The sequence below is a fragment of the Leptonotus elevatus genome, chromosome 18 (assembly GCF_054856555.1).
Source record: "Leptonotus elevatus isolate MCC_2025b chromosome 18, RoL_Lele_1.0, whole genome shotgun sequence".
Taxonomy (NCBI): Eukaryota; Metazoa; Chordata; class Actinopteri; order Syngnathiformes; family Syngnathidae; genus Leptonotus; species Leptonotus elevatus.
This window is the reverse complement of record NC_141256.1, coordinates 10,353,798-10,380,415: the sequence shown is the minus strand read 5'-3', so window position 1 is coordinate 10,380,415 and position 26,618 is coordinate 10,353,798. Positions and strand designations below refer to the sequence as shown.

At 39.0% G+C, this 26,618-nt stretch overlaps 1 protein-coding gene across 2 annotated transcripts in view; it reads right to left on the bottom strand.

Moving 5' to 3' along the window:
* Nucleotides 1–26,618, bottom strand: part of klhl29 (kelch-like family member 29) — a 175,192-nt gene that overhangs the window by 34,462 nt on the left and 114,112 nt on the right. For both annotated transcript variants that reach the window (XM_086061512.1, XM_086061513.1), the window contains 4 exons: nt 15,282–15,420; nt 7,401–7,597; nt 4,422–4,534; nt 3,361–3,507 (listed from right to left, as the gene is read on the bottom strand). In XM_086061512.1, coding sequence (XP_085917638.1) covers nt 3,361–3,507; nt 4,422–4,534; nt 7,401–7,597; nt 15,282–15,420 — 596 coding nt within the window. The remainder of the gene's footprint in view (nt 1–3,360; nt 3,508–4,421; nt 4,535–7,400; nt 7,598–15,281; nt 15,421–26,618) is intronic.

Genomic DNA, 26,618 nt, shown 5'->3' with positions numbered 1-26,618 from the left:
TTAGAGGTGTCAAAATGAGTGCGTTAATTTGAGTTCATTGAAAGTTCCTTTAACACCACAATTTTTTTTAGCGCGCGATTAATGACCGCCGCTTACTTGGAAATCCTGTACTATGGGGGAATTCCAGTCACAACACAGCAGATACGCCCACGTCAAAATTGAGCAGTAATCAATTTAATAATAATGCATATATTTGTGGAGACTGGGATCAAGTTGTATTTGACAATTTAAAAAATTTGCAGAATTTCACAAGTTGCTTCATTTTAAAGGTTAGATAAGAAAAATGCACTGAGCTGTCACCTATGTCTTAAAAATGCAATTATGCCATCTAGTGGCAGAAAAAAATTACCTCAACACAATTCAATATCACACTCGTTTTTTTTTTTTCTTTTTTACAGTACAGTAGATCTTTTTCATTTTAACTCAATTTTATGAATTATGATGATATTACTTTATCAATGACTACAAGATGCAGCCATATTTCTATTAGTTCAACATTTTTCCCACTTTTGTTATTAGAGTATTAAAACTTAAAAATATGTATTTTCTTGTACATTCAGAACAGATATAAAATGTGTGATTAATCGTGAGTTAACTATTGAAGTCATGCAATTAATTGCAATAAAAAAAATGTAATAGTCGCCTGACCCCCCTAGTTTCTATAATACCAGCTTCCGATTTGGGATCATTTGGGCCTGGAATTAGGTTGTTTAAATTGGGATTTCACATCGATGGATTTGGAGCCACCTACATTTAAAAGAAGGTTTTACACTTTCGGTAGCTCTGATGGTTTTTACCATGGAACATTTGAGAGAGTAATGCAAAATAAAGTTTGAAGTTGATATAGCATGACGCCTTCTTGTGATTGTCTCGCTTAGATGCCCTTTTTTTTTCTTTCCATAGTGCGCTATTGAGTGAATTTTGTTAAGGGTTGTGTTAGTGCCGCCCCCCCCCCCCCCCCCCCCAAGAAATACATGTAATTTCCCTGGAATACACACTCTGATGCTGTCGTCCGTCTCTAAGCGATGTCCATGCCTTGTTTCCTGCCGCCATCAGACGCACGCTGACAGGGTAGCGGAAAGAGAAGATTGCATATTATTTACCCGCCGCGTTCAATATGCCACTTTTCCGCTATATAGCCTGCAGCTTAAGACACACAAAACGGTGGGTGTGCTGAGATGAATGCAAAGTCGCACACACACATCGCGACTCGCTGACGGCTTAAAACTCACGGGGCGACATTGTGCCCTGACATGTCATTAAAAGTTGTCACAGGTTCCGCAGGAGTGATTTTCCGCCTCGGGATGAAGCGCCGGTGGATGTGGACCATAAATGCGGCACGACGGAAGCATCCGCATAAGGCACGTTTCGGTTCCCACTCGAGGAGGTCAGGGTACAAGATTCGAAGTCGCCTCTTCTTACGCTTGGATTGTTCCGCCCCATTTTATTTATTTTTATCTTTGCAATTTTCAAGACTTTCTTCTTCTTGGCTCAAACGCAAGGTGACCCAGGGTCTCATGTCTTAGGAATATGTGGAGGGCTTGTTCAGACAAGCGGAACAATTTAAAAAAAATTTGGACCCCCTCCCCAGTCCACTTTTTCAGACCAACCCCGCCTCCATTAGAGGGTGAGATTGCTGGGCTGGGCCATTTGGAAGTTTTGACCCACAGTATTGTTTTAATCACAGAATTACAAATCAACTGTTGTGAAACTTAACTAATTTGCTCCCAAAAACGTATAAAAACGTTCTATTTTAGATATTGCCATGGTCCCAAAAACTTATTTATATGTTTTCTTTTATTTTATTCTAGAGCATACCGAAGGCTTTGATGCAGCCTTGGTAGTGACTACAAAAAACGGCCAGCAGGTGGCATCAGAGTATAAGAGATCAACCAAGGCCAAGCTCTTTTTGACAGTGTTTTCAACAGGTTTGTGAATAATGATTAAACTTGGCTATATTCAAATGATAATTGCTTCAAAACGGAAACAGATACAAGACAAGTTTTTGTTTTTATAGCAACAGAACACAATATTCTGTGGGCCTCGCAAAATCAGTCAAAATCTAGTAAAACAGCTGGGAGCAAAGGGGGTTGCTTCAGTGAAAATGGCTGCGAGTGAATGCGTTAATAGGGAGGTTACTAGAATTAAATCATTTGTTTTATCACAAACACGTAGAAAAAAAGCGTAATGGTATGACCGACTGTTCAGAAGAATGAATCTAACACTTCTTTACGTGAGGTAAGTTCATCCTCAATTCATCACGCCCACTCCTTTTCGCCATTTGGAAAAACAACTGCTCCATTTTCCCCCCTCCGGTCGTCGAATGCTAATGGTAGCGTCCCGCCCACCTAACATCTAAAACAGTTCACAGCTGAACATTAGCAGATGGGTGATCTGACGGGAACAGTGTCCACCCTTCTCACTAATAATGGAAGAGGTAGACTTAAGTCCCGTCCAACTAATTCCTCCAACCAGAATTTAGCCAAATAACATACTATAGAGAGGGACAAAAATATGTAAGTATGTCACATTTCCTAGCATTTCCAAATGCTATTTCTGGTTCAAAAATGGAGATCAATTTAGTTATCCATCCATCCTGCCTCTTATACTACAGTACAGTTTAGCACCTCCATCATACATTTAAGATGACATCGCGTGATGCTAAATACGAGTCAATTCGTCTCTCGGTAATTCCATAAAATGTCTACAGGCCTCACATCAGACCGTCATGAGCACCTTGCTAAGACGCTACGCGCGCTTGACGATAATGTGATAAGACCGCAGATCAAACGTGCAACGTTAAACGCAGAATCAGGAATAATGATGTCGACGCCGACGGGGTAACATTGATTTTGGACGTCTGATCCGGAGGATGCAGGCCAGCGCTCGCCGACAAAGACGACATCGCTCAGGATGGATGACTCTCCCAATGACGGATGGCCGGCAATTTAACTGCTCATCTCGCTTCCATTTTTAAACAGGCCATAAAAATCAGGGGCTTTTGCGTTTGCGGTGTTCATCACCGGAATCAATAAAAAAATCTCATGACCCGAGCTTTCAACCGTGCACGACTATCCGCCGATGGTGCGGTTGCTTTTGCGCCGGCCCCGTCTGGAGATGACACGCCGACCTTGAGGCCTTCATCGATTCCGCCTAACGTCTTGATTTTGACCCGCTCTTCCCCTGCTGTCGATATCCATCTTGAGGATGTAACCTTCGATTGTGATGAACCGACTCTTCGCGGACAAACACACAAATAAACAGACAAAGGCAGCGGCTGTGTGTTTGCCCTTCGGTTTCTCCTGAGAAACCAAGAAAACATTCCGCGGGCTAAAAACTATTTGATTTATCTTTCCTCACCTGAACTCTGGAGCCGGAATCCCGCTTGATCCACTTGATGACCGTCTCGTACACCAACTCCTCCGCTTTGGTGTTGAGGCTGTCGTTGGACAGGTAGGCCACCAGGTCATCCTTGGAAACACTCAGAATCTCTTCCTGTCCCGCCACCTGATCACCAGAAAAGTGGGACTTTAGCTCTTAACTCAAATTGTAAGCTGACTTTTAATTAATTTGACTGAGCTAAATTCTACGTCTTTTTCCGTCTGTTCTCTCGCTCAAACCTTGTGCTGTCTTATTACATTTTCCAATAAATATCCATCACATTATAAATAACAAAGAAGGAGGGGGGGGGGGGGTCAACAGCGTTTTTGGTTCATTGAAACATGTACCAATTTTAAATCATTGACTTAAATGACCTCAAGTAGCTCTTATGAGTTATGACTCAAAATGTCTCCACCTGGCACAGAACATTAGTCATCCTAAATTACAATTGATTGCAAATTGGGACCAAAGTGGGGCCAAATAAGTTTTCATTTTTAATCTTTGCTTTCAGAGTTATCTTGAAGCGGATGGCATCGAAATCCACGAGGTTTTCGCAAGACTGTCGGGCATTCCTGAAGGTTAAAAGTTTGGCTGGCTGGGTCAAAACAAGGCTTAAGTTAAGGTTTTGCTTTGGCAAAGAAAAGTGGTCATCCCTAGTGATGGGAAAATGAAGCTTCATGAAGCACTTGTGATATCTTTTGACTCCCCTAGATGGTGCTCTTGGTTTAAATATAAAGGCTAGTGCAAAGGAAATTGATTACATTTCCACTGCATCTTTCAACCAAGAGTGGCATCTAGAGGAGTCAAAAAATATTACAAGTGCTTCATGAAGCTTCATTTTCCCATCACTAGTAATCCCTGAAAGTCTGAGGACGACTGGTTGAAAATATCGAGTGGCCTGACATGGACAAGTTCCACGATCTGATCTGAGACCCCATTTACTTTAAATATTTTAGACCGAATGAGCTAAAAAAAAATTCTGAATCATCTTGCATCAAACATAGAAGAAAACTAATTCAGGGTCCTGTTCCGAGACTTACCTCAGGGAAGTTTTGCAGCGCAAAGGCTTTGGCCATGTTGTGCAGCTCTGTGCAAGTCATGGCCTCCGCCATGGCCAGCACTCCCAGGCAGTTTGCCGCCGTCAGTTGTTTCTCTGCAGCCGAGGACGAAGACACATGGAAGACGATTTAGGATTTCGCACTAATTATGACTCCAAACAAACGAAAACCCAACAGAAGAACATGTCGTTGATCAGATCATGAAGAAGAAGAGAAAGAAGGTCAAATCGGAAGACCCCGCGAGGGTTGAACACAGACAGATTGATTCGATCGATAGCAAGATGGCGGACGTGGAAGATGATGTCGAGGGATTGTGTCGCAGCTTATCAGCTTTCTAGCTACCTCGGCACGTCTAATAACTCCAAACGCCTCCCGGGACAAACAAACAGGGCGGGGGATCGATCGCAGGGAGTAGGATTAGGGATTATCCAGGGCAACATTAAAGAGGCAGATCTGAAAATGACCAGCAGGGGGAGAGCATACGAACCCGTCTGATCTTTGACAAGCGGTTGTTTTTAACGTAAACATCTATTAATCAAACCAGCAAAAGGAACTTTTGTAATCAACATGCAATCAGACGGATGGATGAACTGACCCCATGAAAGAGGCTGATTAAATAATTGCCCTCAAGAGGGGGCCACGCCAGGCCTTTTTTTTTTTTTTTTTTTGATGGGCAAATATGGCGTGCCCTAAAACAAATAGCGGTCAACAGAGGCAAAGCCAAAAACACAAGGCAGCAGATGAATAATTCACACAGCACAGAAAGAGCCGTCATCGCGAGATGACAGTTTGTAGTTTTCAAGGACTGTTGATGCTTAAAACCTGAGGCTGTGGCGTTAGTCGGGAACTGAAAGGACCCCACAGATCACAAGAAGGCATATTTCGTGGGTCGTTTTCTGAGACTTTTCTGTGGATCTTCTCTCATAAAAGACATTATGAACCAATGTCATGCTAAAAAGCAAAACTTGCTTTGAGGGCTGAATTTTTAAAACTCCGTTTATTTGGCACAATACAAATGACATACGTTATGGGTTCCGCGTTTGATGGCAAATCGTCAAAGTTGGACAAGAATTTTAATTTTTTTTAATTTAGTGTAGGAGTAATTTGTTTTTGAAGAACCCCTAAACAGCTAAAATGACACCAAAAAAAAAGGCTCACTTCGAATCAAAATGGCTGACTTCTAGTCTACACATGATAGACATCCCTACCAAATTTCGTGCTGCTCGGTGAAAGTGACTGTAAGTAATACATTTTCAAACTCAACTTAAATAGTTGCGGTATTTTTTCTGATGAGTCATCAAACTTTGCACCGTCTACAATCAGACGCAATAACAAAAACTTATGATTTCTGTCAACAACTTTGGCCCATCTGTGGTTCAAATTTGGTAGCAAACTAAAAAATGTATGACCAACCAAAAATGGCGCTAAAAAGGTCACTTAATACCAAAGTCACAGACGAGTTCAAACTGGCTTTCGGGACTCAATTCTCCTGAAAAGTCCCGCTCCGTACTTAACTGTAGACTTACACTGCCAACTAGTGGCCTGGCATGCACGCTACACATGACACTGAAGCACTTTCAAGATTTCGATGCTAACAAATGTTTCCTCGCAATTATCTGTCACGATAAGTGAATTAACATCAAAGAAAGGCAAAAGTAGGTCGACAAGACGAGAAGACGTTAACATTTGACACGTTCTTTCTCCTCTCTCAAGGACAAACACGTGAACCTGAACACAACGCCCTCATCCCCACCCCTCGCTCTAATGTGCTAAAATGTCATGAATCTTGTCGAGGCGGAATGAATTGACGTCTCGGTGGAAATGAAGTCTACAAATGGCTTCCATGTTTGCTTTTTTGCTTTTTTGTGTGTTGTTTGGCCCAAATAGAGGAAAACAAATCAATAGGCGCTGTTTCTGCTGTTTTCTTTTCTCCGCTCGCTCGCCTCTGACCTTTTTGTCGACATACGCTTCCCTCGTGTTCGCCATAGCCCAAACAACTCGTGAGATGGAATGCAAATACTGACATTTGAGGCTCTTTTTTTTAGTATGACGGTCCCCCAACAAAGTCTTTTGCAAACTTTTTGTGTAACACTAAAAGCTAAGGAGGCGGAATTTTCAAATGTTTTATGGCGAGTCATCAAAATTTGTCTGCATTCTCTGCTACCTCTCAATAACAAAAACTGACTAAAGATTGTGGAAATTTAGTGGCTGGCATTCAAAGTTTCACTTTGGTAGCAAGCTGACATAACCTCAACCAAATGTGGCTAAAATGGCTGCTTTGAAAAAAAAAATGGCTGACTTCCGGTGTCTTTTCAAGCATGAATTTGAGAGACTTTTGTTCGTGGTCTACTCATGATAGACATGCTGAACAAATTTAAAACTAATTCATTGCCATTGACGGCTATAGACGTCAAAAATTCATTTGAACTATTTCTATTAGTTAAAATTTTTTTTCCCACTTTTGTTAAAACCTAGATTTTTAAAAATTGTATTAAAACAGATATAAAATTTGTGATTAATCGTGAGTTATAGTGAAGTCATGCGATGAATTACGATTAAAAATTGGAATCGCCTGACGCCCCTAATATTTAATAATCTTTCCTTAAAAAAAATAAAATAAGATAATAGATTTTTTTTTTAAGTGTTTGTTAGTTTTTGATTAAAAGAAAAGATTATTAAAAATTAGGGGCATCAGGCGATTAAAATTTGTAATCGTAATTAATCGCATGATAGTTCATTCACGATAAATCACAAATTTTATATCTGTTCTAAATGTACAAAAAAAAAAATCTTGGTTTCCATACTCTTGTTAACAAAAATGGGATTATTATTTTTTTTAAACTAATAGAAATAGTTCAAATGAATTTTTAAAAGTCTATAGCTGTTAATGGCAGAGAATGAGTTCATGTGGTGAAACTGGCTTCGGGGGCTGTATTGTCAAACTCAACTTATGACACCCACCTAGGAAGGAGACGCAAACTTTGCAGAAGGTGTTGAACTGGAACTTGTTGGCGGCTTCCAACAGCGTCTTGGCGTTGGCCGAATCGATGACCAGAGAGCCCGTGTAGACGAATTCCAGCAGCTGTTCCAGAACGTCGGCGCTGATGTTGCTCATGCTCAGCTTCAGCATCTCGCCGTTGCGCGTCTCCCCCGACGACCTGCTCCGACCAATCGCAGCACAGAGAAAGAGAGGAGTCGGGTTTGAGAGGGCGGGCTGCTCAGGGGGATAAAAAGGTAAGGTGAGACAAAGGGAGAGAATTTGGGGATTTGTATTTATTTGAAGAAAAAAAAAAAAAGGTGAATTCAGCGAATTCGCAAATAGCGAACCGCGAAAAGGCAGATCACCTACATATAAAACGATTATATGATACCTCCCCCAAGGCTGGGAAGCAGGAGTAGTAGAGTATGTGCTTCTTGGGCCGGGCTCGAATGACGGCGATTTGTCCACGCGGCGGCGGATGCCCGCGGGGGAGGTATTAGGGTGGTAAGTAACACCTCACCACCCATGTTTAATGTCCCATGTGAAACAATAATCCACTCAAGGGCAAAATAAATGGAACGCCCCCCCTCCCACCCGCAACCACTTTAACTCCCCTCCCTGCGGCCATGGACATATGAAAAGTGGTCGGTATTAAGATGGATGGAGGCCCTTTCAAAGCGTCAATCAAGATTTGGCCTTTATTTATTATTTTGCTGCTGCTGGAGCCACTTTGTTGAATTACAAACCATAAGCGCACATAATTGATGATGCATTCAGGAAAACTGGGAAAACTCCCATTTCTGAAAGGGAGGAAGTGCTACAATTTTTTTCCGGTGGTAATTGGCGTAAAAAGTTTGAGAAGAGAACGACTGCTCTAAAACATTTACAATAGAACAGTTGCGTCATCCATGTGAAAAAAAAAGAGATAGCTATACATTGCTTGGTGGAAAGTGCCTGGCATCTGTAAAGCTGACGTTTACGGACAAATTGGTTAAATAATAATTACATTAAATTATTAAAATTGATTATTTGATATTCAGTATATAAAAACGTAACATTTTCTATTTTACTATTTTTTTTAATTTGATTATTTACTAAAACTTTATGTATCGGGCTAATACACGGCATCATTAGAAAATTGCCATTAATTTTACAGAAATTTTAAGGAAAAAATGCTACAGTGGGAAATATAGGTCTTATCAGTCATTGTTTTTTGGGAGAAAGTGCAAATGGTATCGGTACTTAGTATCGGTATACGAGTGCCTACTCTTACTGGTATCGGTCTGAAAAAAAAGTATTGAACATCCCTTTTATTTGTAATAATTATTGCGATTTCACAAACGATCTAATGAAAAATATTTCACTAATCTTTTTTTCATTATTCATAAATTAATTGGTTAAAATGATGAGATCATGCAATTAAAAAAAGAACAAATAATCATTATGATTATGGGGAAAGCATACATTAATACAGTATACAACTACTTTTACAGCGTTCATAATGTAAATGCTTGATGGACCAGAAAAAGCAGGACAGCAAACAAACAACAGGATGGTGAGATGAGGGGAGGACAATAAAATAAGAGAGGGAGAAAGGGGTGAGGCAGGGGTGAGACGGTTCTTCCACAGGGAGCCAGCAGCCATCCTTAACAGGGAGGGGTTGTGTTGTCCCATGACTTTTGACCCAAAAAAAGCCCAACCCCCATCGCACCTGCAATAATATCCTGTAGTGTATGAACTCAAAGACATTAGTCGGCATTTGAAGCGCACTCAGGGAGGGATGGGGAGGTGAGAAGGACATCCAAAAATAAATTTAAAAAATGAAAAGACATTTAATTGTCTCCGCATGGCTGCAAAACCCAAAAGCTTTTTATTTTTTTTTATTTTTAAATGTTTTGTCCTCCTGCAAAGCAAAAAGCCACATAGCGTTATTGACCTTTATCCCGCACAAAGGGCTGCCTGCAGGGGGGAGCGGAGGGAGGTGGGAAGAAAGAAAGGGAGGCAGAGGGGAGGGTCAAAATGATGAAGGGAGGGAAGATGGAGTTAAGAGCTATAAATAAATAAATAAAAAAAGAGCATCAGCCCGGTCAATTAGTGCAGCAGGAAGCGGCTAGAGTGGCCGCGGAAAAAAACGTTAGGGAGCGTCTGAAAAAAGGAGGCTAGCGTCTGATTGCACTCGGGTGAAAAATGGAGGCGGGAGGACGGCGAGTGAGAACGTGTCGAGATGAGCTACGCTCGGATGGTGGGATCTGCTTGTGAGAAAAAAAAAAAGCTACAATTTTCCGAGAGGTAGGGGGGGAAATGGGAGGCCAAATACACAACACACACATTGGCAAGTTCACCAGCACGGCTCCACCCACACGCAATGACGGAAATGCACAATTCGGGCCCATCTGTGTAGGATTCTTGATTCTAATTTGGTAGCAATCGGACAAAAGGTGGAGTATGCCTGTTAGAGAGCCTTGGAAATGGTCAAAATGACCCAATTCAAACCAAAATGGCACACTTCCTGTGTCTTTTTGGGCAAAGCTTCCTGAGACATTTTTGTGGTCCACTCATGATAAATACAGCAACCCGTTGTTATGCTGCTAAGTGAAACGTAGAACGACTCCTCGTAATGGCCAAAATTATCCTGAAATAGTTATTTCAAACAAAAATGGCTGACTTCCTGTGTCTTTCCCGCTATGGCTTCTTCAGACTTTTTCGTGGGTCTTCTAATGATGGACATGCCTACCATATTTTTTTCAGTTAAGTGAAACTGGCTTGGGGGGCTGAATTTTTAAAGACAACCTGGTAGAGTTTCATTTTTTACGGTGAATCATTACGCAACAATACAAAATGGCTGACTTCCTGTGTCTTTTCAGGCATGGCTTCTTGAGACTTTTTTGTGGGTATACTCATGATGGACATGCCTACCATATTTTTTCCAGTTAAGTGAAACTGGCTTTAGGGGCTGAATTTGAAAGTCAACCTAGTATTGACATTTTGTTTTGATGGCAAATCAAGCGTCGCCGCCATGTTATGCAAACACACAAAATGGCTGACTTCCTGTGTCTTATTGGCCATGGTTTCTTGAGACTTTTTTTGTGGGCCTTCTAATGACAAAAAATGACCAAATGTTACTAAATGCAACTGGTTTGGAGTGCTGAGTTTTCAGACTCGATTTCTTAGACTTACATATTTCACCTTATCCTGTTCCCATTTATCCCAAAAAGTCACTTTATGGAACCCAAGGTGACATTGTGCCGGCACAAAAAAAATGTATATCAAATTTTGTGAAAAGGTGACAGAAACCGCAGTCCAAATAAAAGTGATAAGACTTGTCTCGCTATTCGAAACAACTAGAACAAAAACTATTACACATAAATCTGAGGGGAATTGGACAAAGTCCCGTCCTCCCCCCGGGGTGAGTCGAGTGGTCGGTTGCGCATGGCTAGAGAGGACGAACGTGTCAGACCGGCTCCAGGGTTCTGGCGCCGCGTGGTTGTGGAGATGCAGAAAATCCGGCCGGATGCCATAAATTAAATGCCAAGCGAGCACGCTTATTGGAAGATGCTGATGGGTGAAATGGAATTACAGGCCATGAGCTGTCAGCCTGTTCGGCGCACTGGCCCTTTAAGAGGAAAGGTAATGTATTTGTGTGTGGGGGACGAGAGGGTGAATGTGTGTGGTGCACCCTTTGTGTATCAGGGAGCAACATAACCCCCCCCCCCCCCCTCCGCCCCAAAAAAGGAAGCATTCAGTAATAAAATCAGCATTACTAAAAAAATTGAAGCCAGAACAAAGTAATGCCCCCAATTTTTTTTTACAGTATTTATTTTTAAGATACATTTAAAGTTAAATAAAAAATGTTATATTTTCCTACAAAACACAAAATTGTGATAACATTGTGCCACAAAAACTACTTTTTTTCAATAAATGTAAAACTTAAAATAAGATGCTACAAAAATAATAAAAAAATAAATAAAATTAAAACAAATAAAACAAATGAATTATAAACACTATTTTGCCACATGTATGCTATTTTATAATAAATTAAAAAATATATACAAAAAATATACTTTTTCCCCACAGTATAATAATAATGATAATGAAATGATACTGCTAAATATGTACGCATATAAATCTAAATTTTACGTGTGTGTATATATACATATAAATGAATTGGTAAAATAATTAGATAAATGCATTTAAAAAATAAATAAATAATCATTATAATGAAATGAAGTTGAATAAGATTAACTTACAAAATAATCATGTGAAACCACTTGGGGGGCTTCGGGCTTTAGTAAAAATAATGAAGTGTGAACTCTGAGTTCAAAACCAACAAAAGTGAAAGCTGTTCCATGAACTTCATTAGGCATAACAACGAGTTGAACAAATGTCATTTTCTCCTGGGCGATGGCAAAATGAGCCAAATGTCTCTTTTAAGCCAACTAGCGTGAAAAGCGACAAGAGTTTTGGCAACAGATGAAAGCGCTCCCACAATCAATGAAGTGATTCATGAGCGTTTGGGCTTATTAAACTGTCAAGATCAGGTGTCTTTTGGGTGCTTTGCACCTTCACGCATAAATGATGGGCCCGCATCACAGATAAGAAGCCCGCAGGAGACAGCGAGTGATGGACAGCTGCTCAACCCCCCGCCGCCGACCGTCGGGGGCCCCTCGCATGGGTTCCCCGCTCTCGTCAAGGTCAAAGCAAGACTCTTGTATTGGCGTGCTGGTGGAGCTGTCAGCGCCGCATGCGGCTGCCACAGACACAAGCTCTTGTCTGCTCTTCCATCGCCTGTCTGAATTTGAAATGTACAGCCGGATGTCAGGTCTCGGATGAGTCGAGAGGTGGTGGCCACAAAAAAAAAAAGAGATTTGATGATGAATACAAAATTACAAGAGAAAAGTTTAAATGAATTTTTGGAGCCGAAATGCTGTGCAATTTTCTAACAAAAAATTTGTACTTAAACATAAATGATAAATGCAATTACAAAAATGTAGCCTATACAAAATTTTGACCCCAAAAAATTGCCTGACCATAAATTACAAATACAATGGCGTCACGTTTTAGGCTACATTTTACAATAATGCCAAAATATTTTTTTCCAAAATGGTTACATTTTGCCAATAAATTTAATATTCATCACATTCAATGTGAACAACTTTACAATTATATTTCACCACCAAATGTTATTTTCAACAATAAGTTACAATTTCAATAGAAATAAAATCCTATTAATTTTCACTACAAAAATGCTACTTTTATTTAAAAATCCCCAAATTCCATTTAAAATAACTATACAGGTACTTGAATTAGCTTTTTTTTTTTTTTTTACATTAATATATTGTTATTAATTTCTATATAAAAAATACAAATAAATCCAGTATTCCAGCAAAATCTATTTAAAAAAAGAGAAATTAAAAATATTTAGTACAGTTTTGCAATTTAATTTCTTGACAAATATGCAATATTTTCACAAATTAAAAATATAATTTTAATAATGATGACTAAATTTCTGCACAAAATGTGAAATTTTATAATTACGGTGATTACAAATTCTATTTGAAAAGTTTCAATTGCAATATTTGATCAGAAATAACATAAATATATATATATATATATATATAAACTGACTTTAAACCATTGCAATTACAATTTGGCATTAAAGATGACATTTCATTCACAATAATTTCATTACATCCTTAGTGAAGTAATATAAAAATGTTCGCAAAAGTTTCACCAAAAAGCCAAAGAAAAAGCAAAATACATTTGATGCAGTCGACCTTAGAAGTTCCGCTCTAACTAAGTACCAAATAAACCCATCACGTGCAACGTGGTGATGGAGACGGCGGACGTCTGATAAGCAGCCCGATTACGAGCTTGCCATGGCTGCGGGGCGAACGACGCTAACTTCCCCTTAGGCGCTGCGCCGGCCTATGTTTGCCTATGTCTCGACACTTCGGCAAACATGCCACGTAAAGACGGCGAGCCGCGGAAACATTTTGGCTCCCGAGGATGTGTTAGTCGAGCTGAAAACACCGGCAAGGATTTAAAGCCAGGATGAGGCCATCTGGGATGTATGGAATTTCAAATGAAAGACGTTATCCGACAGTTGCACACACACACACACACACACACATACATAGAAAGCGAACAAAAATGGAGTACGAGTGGCAGCCGGCAGGAGTGTGGGGGTGTTGCAACCCAAATTAAATCTACCAACAAGCCATAATGCACATGTTTGAATGAGCTGCAATGTTGGGAAAATATTGACGGACAACATCACAAATGAGATATAAAGTTAATACAAAATGTTGGTCCCATTGGTCTTCATTCTTAATTCAGCCCCTGAGGCTAGGTGGACTTAGCAAAAAATTAATTTTGCCCGGCTTGTCGATTATTAGTAGACCCACAAAAAAAGCCTACAAATCGAAGTCAGCCATTTTGGCTGAGGGGCCATTTTAGCAACAAATCCACCATTTTCAGGAGTCCTTCAAAGACCAACTATAGACATGGGAGCGACATTTGTGCGGGCAAAGGATGCTGGAAAAGTTTTTTGATTCGCCATTTAAACACAAAACTCTAATAAATTTAGTTTGAAAATTCCCACCTCAAAGACAATTTCATTTAGTAACGTGAATTTTGGTGGGTACGTCTATCATAAGTAGATCCACAAAAAAAGTCTTAAGAACCTATCACCAAAAAGAAAAATGAAGGGTGATTTCATTTTGGGCCATTTCTGGAGGTCCCTCAAAGACTCCTAAAAACTCCTCCAACAGATTTCGTGACTCCATTCTGACGTGATATCGCAAACACATGGTTGCCCCAATTTTGAAGTCTCATCAATATCTGTTGGCGGATAATGTTGGTGAAGTTTGATGATTTGCCAAAACCCCCGAAACGCTAATCAATCAATCAATCCATCAAGCCAGTCCCACAACATGCGATTTGGAAGGCATGTCTCTTTCATGAGTAGTGCCACCCAAAAAAAATCTAAAGCTGCCATATCCGGAAAAAAACAAAAAACGAAGTCAGCCATTTTAGTTTAAGGGGGCCATTTTAAAAACAATTTGGCCATTTTCAGGAATCCTTGTAAACAGATCCTACAAATAATCTCAATATTGGAATCCATGTCCACAAATTTACAGGAAACCTTACAGGAAATCTGCCATTTTGATCTGAAGAAGATTATTATTATTATTTTTTAATCTTTTGCCATTGCATTGAAAAGTTAGATTGGCCATGAAATACGGAACTCTAATAACTCAACTCCACAAGGTCAGAGTCTGATCAATATATAGGCCTTACATAAATGCAATAACTCTGCTCCGATTTCCTTCTAACTGCTGTTTGGGAAACCACAGGGGGAATACGTGGTGCGAATACAAGAATGGCCTGATGGCGTTCACCTGCTTTTCGCCAACACTGAAGCATCTCAGTTTATAATTAGACTAACTCATTTAGTTCTATAGAAAAATACAGTCTTTCTCGCTTGTGCCCTTAAAAAACATCCCTCGGTCGTGAAAACGCTGTTCGTTAAAATGGAAATAAGGTTAAAATGGTGTGGTGGGGGAGGGGGTTTGCAAGTGATGACGAGCTGTTGACCTTTATCTCCAGATTCAGATACATTCATTTGAGTGTGGGAGGGGGGGGGGGGGGGGGGTGGAGAGAAGGAAGGAATGGCTGCTGGCCCTGCGCTAGAACCAAAAAAAAAAGTCTTCACGAACCTGCAAGAAAGATGGAAAGAAAGAACAGAAAGAGAAAGTAGGAAGGAGCTAATGGGGGGGGGTTTCGGAAAGCGACACAAATGTGCCCTACAAAAGAGAACGGGTGGGATCAAGGATGAGGAGTGCTGTCAGGAAAAGGCAAACCTTTTGACCAGGTCCTTGAAATACAAGCTGCAGGAAGCTAGAACATTTTGGTGGACTTCAAACTCTTTGCCTTCAACAATTATTTTCAGGTCTGTAAACTCTTTCGCTCGCCGCTGCTGGTTGAGCTCCTTCAACATCTCTGCGGAGGAAGAAGAAGAAGAAGAAAGGAGAAAAAAAGAAAGAGAAGAAAAACAGACAGCCACACATTTTAGGTTTAGAAGTTGTTTTGTTTGCTTTTCAGGACAGACATGAGCATCAACAGTGTGACACGGAGAAGAAAACATTGAACACAATCATGCCATATTTGCAGGGAGATAACATCGGTGACGTCAAAGCCCAAGAAACGCTCACAGAGTTCGCTCACCTGTTTAACAATGCTAAAAAAAAAAAAAATGTGTGGGGAAAACAAATGAAAATAGATGTGATCTCATAAGAATCGAGTGGGAAATTGCACAAAAAAATGTAGAATTATCAAAAGAAATCCAGCATTTTCACAGTTTAAGCGGTTTGGACTAATTACACAAAATGTGCTACTTCCCGTTAAAAAATAAAATAAAATGCTACTAAATCCTGTTTTAAAACCTATCCAGAAGACACACCACAGCATTCCCAGAATTAGCTTACCTGTTTAGGACTGTACAAAATGTGGAAAAACATCATAATAATTGATAGCTTTTTCATTTTCAAAAAAGGTAAGATTTTTCATGAAACAAGTTGCTATTTTTCTTTAGAATTCTAATTTTCACCAAAATCTTACCAGTTTATGGTGTTAAAAACACACACACACAAATCAACGGAAAATTCCAAAGAAATTTGTTATGCTTTCACAAGTACTGTGTATAGCGGGAAATTTTGCTAACATTTTAAGAAATTAAAAACAAAAAATCCAAGAAACCTGTGACGAATCACAATGCACTACTTTTCATACAAAGTTCTTGTTGAACGAACTACACAGTGTTGTAAAATTAATCTCACAAGAATTAAATTGTATGCAAAACATTTTCAAGGTCTGAATTGTGACATTATTGTACTGACTTCTCTTGTGATTAAATTCTCACAAGAGTAGTCAGAATATAACATGAGTTGAATTTTTTATTGACTTTGGGTTACAATGGCCAGCTTCCTATTGTACGCATTTTTACAAAGAACGTTCAACGTAACCGATGAAATATATAAGGAAATTAAACTTTAGTGTCGTATGACATTGGGCTGTGACTAACTTCTGGATTATTATTATTTTTTAAACAAATCAAAGAAAAATCCTACTAAATTCTTTCCAACTTCCCTTCCCAACGTCGCTATCTGCTTATCCCCAAAATGTAAACATCTGTACCCCGCAATGGAAGAACGACAACCGAATTGAGTCATGCTCGTAGCAAACTGATGCAAATTCGGTATCGTAGCGGACCAACGGAGACGCTTGTTTCCCTGCCGTCTTAACGAGGCGCCATGAGGGGATGCTGAGAGGGGAAAATCAGCGGGGAGCTGGGGTGAAGTGGGGGGGGAACGTCACGCTTTGTAATCCAGAAGGCCACAATGACAACATACACAAGCCGTAACGCGGGATATAATGATTATGGACACTTTTCTGGTGCCGTTAAAGCTTTTGAGTGCCAGCGCCGGCTGCGAGGGACGATTCAGTCGACAATAAGAACATTTGGTAAACAGTGGAGTTTGCAATGCATGAAAGTTCATCCTGAAACCTACTCAGAAAACAGCAGAGGTGGCAAAATCCCCAATTTGCTACTTTACCTGAACCACTACCCAGAGGACCTTTGAACCCTCGTTATTGCGCAGTCCAAACTAAGGTTTGTGTGTCTACAGTGTCCAATCATTCAAGCTCAAGGACTATGGGAAGCACAGGTGAGGTCATAGGCCTCCTACAGACCCATAAAAAGTTGACTTTTTATTTGCATTTACTTCCTCAAAAAAACATTCTGAAAAAAAAAACAAAATCCATGACCGAGGCCACAATAGCCTTAGTCTGCAGAGTGCTCCGTCCCCAGTCAACACTAACACAGCTACTGTATTATGAATGTACCTCGCTACAGCGTAGAAGCGTCCTTGGCTCTCATAAAAGAACATGAACTTTTATTACGTTTGTATCGGAACTCCAAGAGTCTAGCAGTTGAAGTAATCATTGTTTTGTGACTTTTACTGTACGTGAATATGATGTCTTGCCTCAGAACCTCAACAAGTTTGCTCGACATTGTTTATTTGGCTGTTACTTGCGGTCGGGAGACTCGCCCTCGCCAACGCCGTGTGCTCTCGTCATTCACCAGACGCATTCAAGAGTTTCGATCGTCCCTTTAGGAACGCTACGGAGGCTTAACCTCGCGTTCTTTACATTTCGTTTCACATTGCTAGGCAGAGAGCCGCCGCCATTCGACGTCACTATGCACGGAATGCGTAAATAACAAGAAAGTTTTTTTTACAAAATGTATTCAACTGGACATTTTGTTTACGTTAGTAACAACCAAATAAATAATATAAAGCAAACTTCTCCTGACAGTCGGGGTTCCTTTTAAGGTTGGTTCCGTGAGGCATTCATTAACATCCACTGTGCTGAGGCGCATTGTGCTGTGCGAGATTATCAGGGGTGCCGCAGGAAATGATCCAAATTCATTCAATTGACTCAAAAATGACTTACTATTTATCTTCATCTGTCTATGCCAGCGACATACTGTATAATGACAGGGAGAACAACACAACACTCTTTTTAACTGGATGGTACAAGGTACAATTAACCTGTGTATTCACCTGCAGCCATTCATACAACAGAATAATAGCTTTGTGTTCAACAAAACAGGCCAAGATTTTGCACTAAGTACATTGAGACGATGTCATACTTAAAGCGTGACATTTGGTTTGATGGTGCGCGATGAGATTTTTATATATATTTTTTTGAAGTAAAATGAACACAATTCGGAATATAACAGAAGCAATGTGACAAGATTCCTAAAACTGACAAGTCTATCAAAACGCTGTCAAAATGTGATTTCAACTTGTGCATCTTACACACAAAAATGGAAAATCGGATGATGGTTTCTGGACAAATTGAGTGAGAAATTAAGCATTTTGTGATGATTTTAGAAAACTTGGTTAAAACTACACAAAACAAAGCAAAGTGTATCATTTCTTAACATTTTGACCCTTTTTTTTTACCTGCTACTTGGCGAACCACCTTCCTTTCTCCCATTGGCTGACCGGTTTCAGTTAAAAATATACACCGATTAGCTTGTCCGGGCCAACATTCTGAGGGATTAACTCAGGGGCGGCGCTAGGGTCAGAGGTTTAAGGGGTCCTGGTGGGTGGAGCGGGGAGCATGTTATTTTGCGACATTTTAACAAAGTAGTCTATGTTATAACACTTCTGTAGCTTATTTAAAAAGGACGACTTTTTTTTTAGGGGGGGCTGGGATTTTCGCCAGTCCAAAAAATTGACCATGGATTAACCATTTAGTAAATGGATTGCTTTTTTTTTTTAAATTAAATTATATTCTGACTTTAAAGTCAGAATTGTCACAATTTTCACTTTAAAGTGAGAATTCTCACTTTAATCTCAGAATTCTCACTTTTAAGTCAGAATTCTCACTTTTCTGTCTTTAATTCTGAGAATAAAGTCAGAATCCTACCAACCTTTTTCCCCCTTCTTCACTGGCCCTAATCCTCTTCCGTACGAATTTGATTTATATGTTGAGGTGAATTTTTGGGGGGAGAAAATTCCAAAAAAAATGTCAGCCACTTGTTATAATAGAGTTGATCTGTTGTGAAAAACTGCTAGCAGTAAATTTGTCAATATATCAGCTCAAGTCTTTTATTTGAAGGAAAGTGCAGCATCAGAGCTTTTTTCGTAATTTAGAAAATAAACCACATGGAAGCCCAAACCTAACAGTTTGAATTATTACGCTATAAAAACATCACAACCTGTTTATATGTTGCTGTTGGGAACGCAAGACATTTCAGCACTGTACCGAATGTTTTGTACAAATACATGTAACTTATACAACTAAAGAATGTGGTCGGATTTAACACAACGATGGTTCTCGAAATCTTCCGACTGGATGCACAGCTGCATCTCTTTCAAGGATCCGCCACCCCCTCCCCAAAAACACAAAAGCATTCCACTCCAGCTCTTCTTGTCAGCGGGCCAACGCTCTGACGACTGTCAGCGCTTCCCGACAGTGAATTCGTTTGGACTCTCCTGCAAGAACGATATGGTTCTCGCCTCCAATCAAGCACACCGCATAACACCGTGAATAGAGCCCCTTACGGGGGCGGAGCCGGGGTCCGGGGAGCAGACAAAGGCCGACTCCCTCGGAGCCACGCAGGCACACCTGAATGCCTGATAGAGCAGCTAATCGTGGCTTCCAAGGGGAGTAGTAGGGTGGGAGGATTTGCCCAAGAACAAGCCGTGAAACTACAAATGGCGTACCCCATTCTTCGGTGCGGGGGGACGCCATACCTACGTCTCAATATGAGAAAGATACCCTGAGGGACGTCAAGTGGAGTAACAAAGACCTACCCTAGCTCTCGCCGTTGGGTTGCCGGGCGGACGAGTTCACAACAGGAGCAGTCCATTCCTGATTGGCTGCTTTCTGGCCTAGTAACGCCGGCTAAGTCCAATCAGGGTACTTGGGTACGCCAACCAATCAGTGGGCACCAACGCTACGCCAATACCAAAAAAATGACGTGCCAAGATGTGGTAGGTTGCCCAGAACGGCCGTGCCATTGGTTGCCGATCTGGGAGCCATTTTGGGGTTCGGCACACTTTTGACAGGCGTGTGGATGTTTCCGCCATTTTGTTGTCACGGCAAAAATTTCGGTGGGCTTTGTCATCACATTGTAACGTTATTACTTTAATTTTAGGAGATGGACTAAAAAATAAAAATAAAAAGTCTTTCATGTTTTTTTTAAGTTATATTTTTGCATTTTTAATGTTAAGTACATTACATTTTAATTTTTTTTATTCCCGTCTCCAAAAATGTTTTTGGTATTTTTTTTATTTTGAATATACCATTTAGCATTATAAATGTCTATAAATGACAAAAACATTTTTTTTTATGATTTATAAATTAAGTGTTCGCAGCACTTCTTTACCGTAACCAAACAATTAAAAAAAAAATATATATATAAGAAAAAAAAACCTGAAAGAATAACAATGTGCTCATTCTGACCCTTTTGTTCTCTTTTAAAGATTCAACGGTAAAACGCTGCTTGCTTAATTGGCCGGAAAACCAACCAGCACCAACAGTCAATCAATAATTCAATACATAACTCATGATAATGTTTTTATCCGGAGCGTAAAGAGACAGGAGCATATTTTATGATGCACATTAAAAATTAAATTAAATCAATGTATAAAAGTATTTACGCTGCATGCTCTGTTTTCGAAGCAAGACAATCAAGTGTATAAAGTGGATTTTTCATTACAAAAACACATTTTACTTAGTGAATAAAATCCTTTTGAGTCCATAAATTAAATAGTCAAAATAAAGCAAATTGACTCAAATTGAGAAAACTACATCTAGATTTTTATCATTATTTCAGAAATAATTATAAGGTACCTTATATTGTAACGCCAAATGCATGCATTTCTCGCAAATTCACATACTACTAAAAAATGCAATTAATGTTGAAGAAAATATATAGCATATATAACATTTAAAGACATTTCAGAAAAGTCATAAATCTAAGATTTATTAATTATTTTAAAGTAACCTTTTTGCAGTCTCTTTGGATTAACGTAATAGCAAACTAAATAAAGCACATAATAATGAAGTAAAGATGAATAAAGTACATCAATATTAATATACCACATATTAACATCTATTTTAATGTCATTTGAACTCATTTACATGTCTTCTTAGAGAAACAGCAGGAAGCCACCAGAATGAATAGCTCTAGTAGATTAATATGCAATCATTAAATACACAAATGGTAAACTCATAAAGTACAAGTTCAGAGGAAAATCACTTTAAAAGTTGTTTTAATTTTTATCAAATAAATGGTTGGTTTTCTAATACTACAAAACAAGTTTGATATAATTATATAATATTTCAAGTGTCACTATCAACAATGAAATGCGAAGCCTATTGGTTCCTCAAAATGAAAAAAGTTTTGCCTGGCATTTATTTAATCATTATTTTACACTTGAACACTTTTTAAACGCAATACTTTTTCTTTTTTTCTTTAGAACTGAAATGACATTTATAAAATTGCATATTATTCTAGCTTTGTTATTTGATGAAAACAATAACTTATTTTTTTAGTTTTAAATTCCAAATGCACACTTGAGATTTTTTTTACGCAATAATTTTGTTAAAATTATTATTATTTTTTTTTAATTGAATTATATTTACATTTTTTGATGAATAAAAACATTGATTGGACTCTACATGCACACGATCCTATTAGGTTACTTGTCAGTGAAGATTGACCTCTTTTTTTCATGTTTAATAAATAAACTACGATAAATTTCACTTAATGTACACATTTTAACTGTAATACTATAAGGATAAAAATGAATATTTCATGGGCCATTTTGATGGCTTCTTAAGCTACAAAAAAAAAACCAAATCAAAGGCTTGCAAATGTCTCTTTGTTGCTTGCGTATTGAAAACAAGCGAGGATCAAAGCCGTCGGCATCCTTGTTTCTTCGCGTGGCCACGTGACAAAAAAAGTCAGATGGCGTCCAATGGCGTCAAAACATTCCTCTTCTCAATCAACCGCATTCATTCCACAGGAAATCCGCTCGGATCGTCAACAACTCTTCACTCTCGCTGCCTGGGAGAATAGTCCGTGATGACGCCGTTCGTTTCAAGTCTTATTTTTACATCCCCCTTCCTGCTCGAGAGCGCCGAGTTAAGAAGCCGCTCGTCAAGGAGAAGGGTGGGAGGGTTCAAAGATGCTGTAGGGGCCCTTTGAAGGGGGACCTGGAACCTGGAGGTCCAGAGGTCAGGCTGTACCCCGAGGACGGCGTAAGGGCAAATCTGAGGACGAGCTCAAAGGGAGAGAACGTCTGTCAAGGAGCCCAAGGGGGTGTGGCTTCAATGTTAGCCATGCAGAATGGGAGAGGTCCGTAGGTCACATATTATAAAAAAAAAAAAAAGAAGGTCCCATTATTGGGGGCATTGGAGGCTACAGGATCACATATCTTAAAAATGCATATTTTTTTATGGGGTATGGTGGTCTTAAGTATGCAAATTAATGCTTGGTATTGATATTTTTAAACAAGTATGTTTACAAACATTATTATTATTTTTTTATAATTAAAAACTTACAAACTGTAAACATGTTATTTAAATAGATTTGACACAAAAATGACTTAAAAAAAATTGTGCTTGAAACATTAGCTGTATTTAATCTCTTTATGTATTCAGTTGCTTGTAAGCAAAAAAATAAGTTGATGCAACCATAACTTATTTTTCCCCAAATATGATCATTTGGATTGTCATAGCAGGTTCACATACTTTAACCATGCATGCCAATTCATAAAGTTCAAGATGCTAAAATTACTAAAATTACATTTACAGTCTGTTCTTTAAAAAAACAAAACAAGTAGCAACTTGATTTTATATTTTCTGTGTACTGGATTTCGTTACTTAAACTAAAAAAACAAAAACAGTGTAGTGAAAATATGAAATTTGCCGTCTGCGCCGATTCTAAAAAGCAGACTTTAAATGTATTTTTTTTTTAAATCAAGCAATTCCGATCCATTTTATTGTCTTACTCAACTAACAAAAGTTTGTTAGCTCTTGTCAATACAAAGGTTACGTTTAAAATGACAGCCTTTAAATTCAATAAAATTTGAAAAAAATACATGTTAGTTATACTTTCATTTTGATGTTGATTTTGACATCCATGTGCTTCTGTCATGTTTGGTCTCTGTAAATAAGATTTTTTTTACCAACGCTGCGGGCCTAAAACATCGCTAGAATATGTTCTCATAAAACGCCAGCCAATTATGTTTGACAAGATGCAAATGGAGTCCCTTCGCAATCAAATACAAGCGCGACAGATGACACACAACAAGGCGCGCACTACAGGAATAACTCCAGCCTGCGAAAAGTGGGACACCACTGTCGGTAAGGCCCCCCCCCCCCCCCCCCCCCGAATAATTCAAGCAGGGACTAAAAGGGGTGACGAGAAGCTACGTGCAAAAAAAATGCAACAAATCTGTGTCTATCTTGAGTTACGCTTATTTATTAGGTACACTTGCATTGAGGTGTACCTAATATTTTGGTGACAACAGTTGGATACAGTGGAGGGACAAAACATTAATAGATTGGAAATGTGATTCTGGAATAACTTAAAATCTTGCTCTAACATCATATAATTAATTTAACAATTTTTTTGAGTGGTTACAGTTTGTTTCTGCACCACATCAACTATTTACAATAATTTAGTTATCTTATTTAGCCGCACTGCAACATCAAAACACGGCAAGCACACAATAATTGTCTTTGTTATCAAATGTCATTCGATGGTACCTAAAGGGACCTAAAACTGCATTTTCTCGCTTTTTCTGGCATCAACTATTTAAAAAAAATAAAAAATGCTGTAACACCTTTTCCGCGGCCCACACACGCCAAGCTTGCAGCACTGAAATAAATACTTCCGCGAGGGAATATGCAGAATAATGACATCCACTTCGCAGGCGCTTCCAGCCAATGGCACCTCGTCAGAAATGTGTAAAGATTTCTTTTCCAGCTCTGCTGTGCACATCTCAAGTGATGTGTGACGTTTCTGGACGTCAGCGCGTCACCTTCACACTATTTTTGAAGCATTTTTTTTTTTTTACAAACATACTATGGAAAGACTCTCTTGATGGCTTCATTCCACTTTAATGACATTTTGCTCTATTATATCCTGCTTGAGCATTTTTTTTTTTTAATGATGCCAAATAAAAAACGCAAAAAAAAAACCACACACAAAAAAAACATCAAAGTTCTCATGATGCCAAAGCATCCTGGGGTGAATTACTGGTGAAAGCACAAAATGCAAATTGAACTGACAAAAAGGCTGCACGAATCTAATGGGAGCGTCGAATTAATTAAGATCTGATTCTAGTTTTGTTGGAAAACAGGCTTCTCATTGGTTGACGGCGAGCCAATCAGGGTGCAGACAACCCGGGCCAATCACAGATCGGACACATTTAACACATCAGGAAAAACAACCTGCATAACAAAAACAAGTCCATGAAACTGACACGTGAACATTTTAAAATAGTTTTCAGATTCAGATGACTTTATTGATCCCTAATAGTCACAATCAGTCCATGAAAACGACTCATGATCAGACAGAACTGGAAGCCTGGCCTTTCAGAGCTCTACCCCTTTAAAGGGGGGGGGGGGGGGGGCACAGTATGAACCTGGAAAATCAGGATCAACAACTACAGCACATTTTTCACCTTGTTTTTATAGCCCTTCAGGGAGCCGCCGTTTTGGTAAAGAGGCTAATAAATAAGCCCCTCATGACCCTAATGTCAACAAATCAAATTGTTTCGGATTGTTTTTTTCGTACAATATTGTTTGATCTCGGCCAGCAGTCAAGGTGAAGAACGGACGACATAGTGGTGATTCATTTGGCTTTGTCAGCTTTGTTTTTTACAGCCGGCTTTATAAACGCCACCACTTTGAACTCCGCTGCTGAAATAGTAACTTAATGTAATTGAATTAAAAAGGGGGGGGGGGGGGGGACGGACAAGTGCTGCACTCTGTTCTAATGAAAGCCCCGACAAGCAATCACGACATTAGCTGTCAGAAAGCATTAGCTAATATACAAACACGAAAGCACTGCGATGATTATGCTCATAATAATCAATGGGTCAATTATTAATTAAGACTTTTGTTTATGACATGAAATTGGTTGTTCAATCACTATTTATATATTTTATGGTCCAGAACCAACTGAATTTAAAAAAAAAAAACTTCTTACTTTCATACCTATGGTATGGTAATGGTTTAATTGCAAAAACGGATGTTTAGCCTGAAACGCTAACTTCATTCAAATCAAAATAATCTGACATCATGTGAGGAAAAATCAGGTCAAAGTGCAAAGGAAAAAAAGAATGCTCATTTGCATTCATGATATTTGCCACTGTAAATACTTGACCTGAAATTCTAAAATACACATAAAAAGTGCAATTAAATACCTTCTAACACCATTTTAAAAATCAGTTGAGCTATAAAACATCTTAAAATACCTTCATAAAGTCCTTAACTTTTTCGTCTTTTATTTACTTTGAATGCCTGACCGCCCCCGGACACCCTGTAAAAACCTCGCTCAAGCACAGCGCAAAGGGTCCCAAATGACTTTCAGCGTTGTTGTTGTTGTTTTTTTTTACCCTTCACACTCGTACATATCGTGTTTACGACTCGCCACATTTCTTGCCGCCTTCTCGGCATGTAGACAAACACAATAACAACATTTTCATGTCAGCTGAGCCCTTTAAGGATAAATGTCACCGTGTCCAAGGCCGGCGTTTACTGGACAACGTCCTAAAAGTCAAAGCGGCTCAAGCGGGAAGGTCAGCGGTCGGGGCGATGCAATGCTTGCCTGTGATTCTATTAGAACTTGTTAAAAAAAAACAATTTAAATCCTGTCTTTCTTTCAGCATTTTCTGACCATTTTTAAGTATGGCAGATGTGACCTTCTAATTTTGTTGTAGCTCTTGCATACTAGCCCTTGAAGACAGAAACAACATTTATAGCGGTAAGATATGCTAATAACAACACCACGCTATCTTATAATCTTATAAAATGTCTCATCGTTAGGGTTGCACCAAAATATCAATATTTTACCGATACATATTGCAAAACACCTCCATGCAGAATGGTATTTACTTACAGATTTAAATGTCAATATTGTGATATACTGTACCGTATCTTTACGTGGTATCATTTGACCGGCATTAAATATCAATATCGTTGGGAGTAATGTGACACACATCATCAGTATCATGGTATTAAAATGACAGCTCTAAAATGACTTTTTACACTATTTGTTCCAGTGAACAGATTTTGTTTTATTTTTAAATAAAATATATAATAATTAGAGCAGAAGAAACTAGTAGCCTATGTAAGTAAAAAAATAAAGAAAAAAAGTATTAATTAGGGGTGGGAATTTTTGAATGTCTCACGATTCGATTCCAATTTTTGGGTCGATTAAGATTGATTTTTTTTTATTCAAAATGATTTGATATTGCTAATGCTAATTAGCGCGCTACTCACGGCACTTTTATCACTCAAAAGAACGGCTCCACACTACAAAAAAACAACAATTTTTATTGGAATAACTTGGTCGTGACTTTTTCCTTCTACTCTCTAATGCGGCT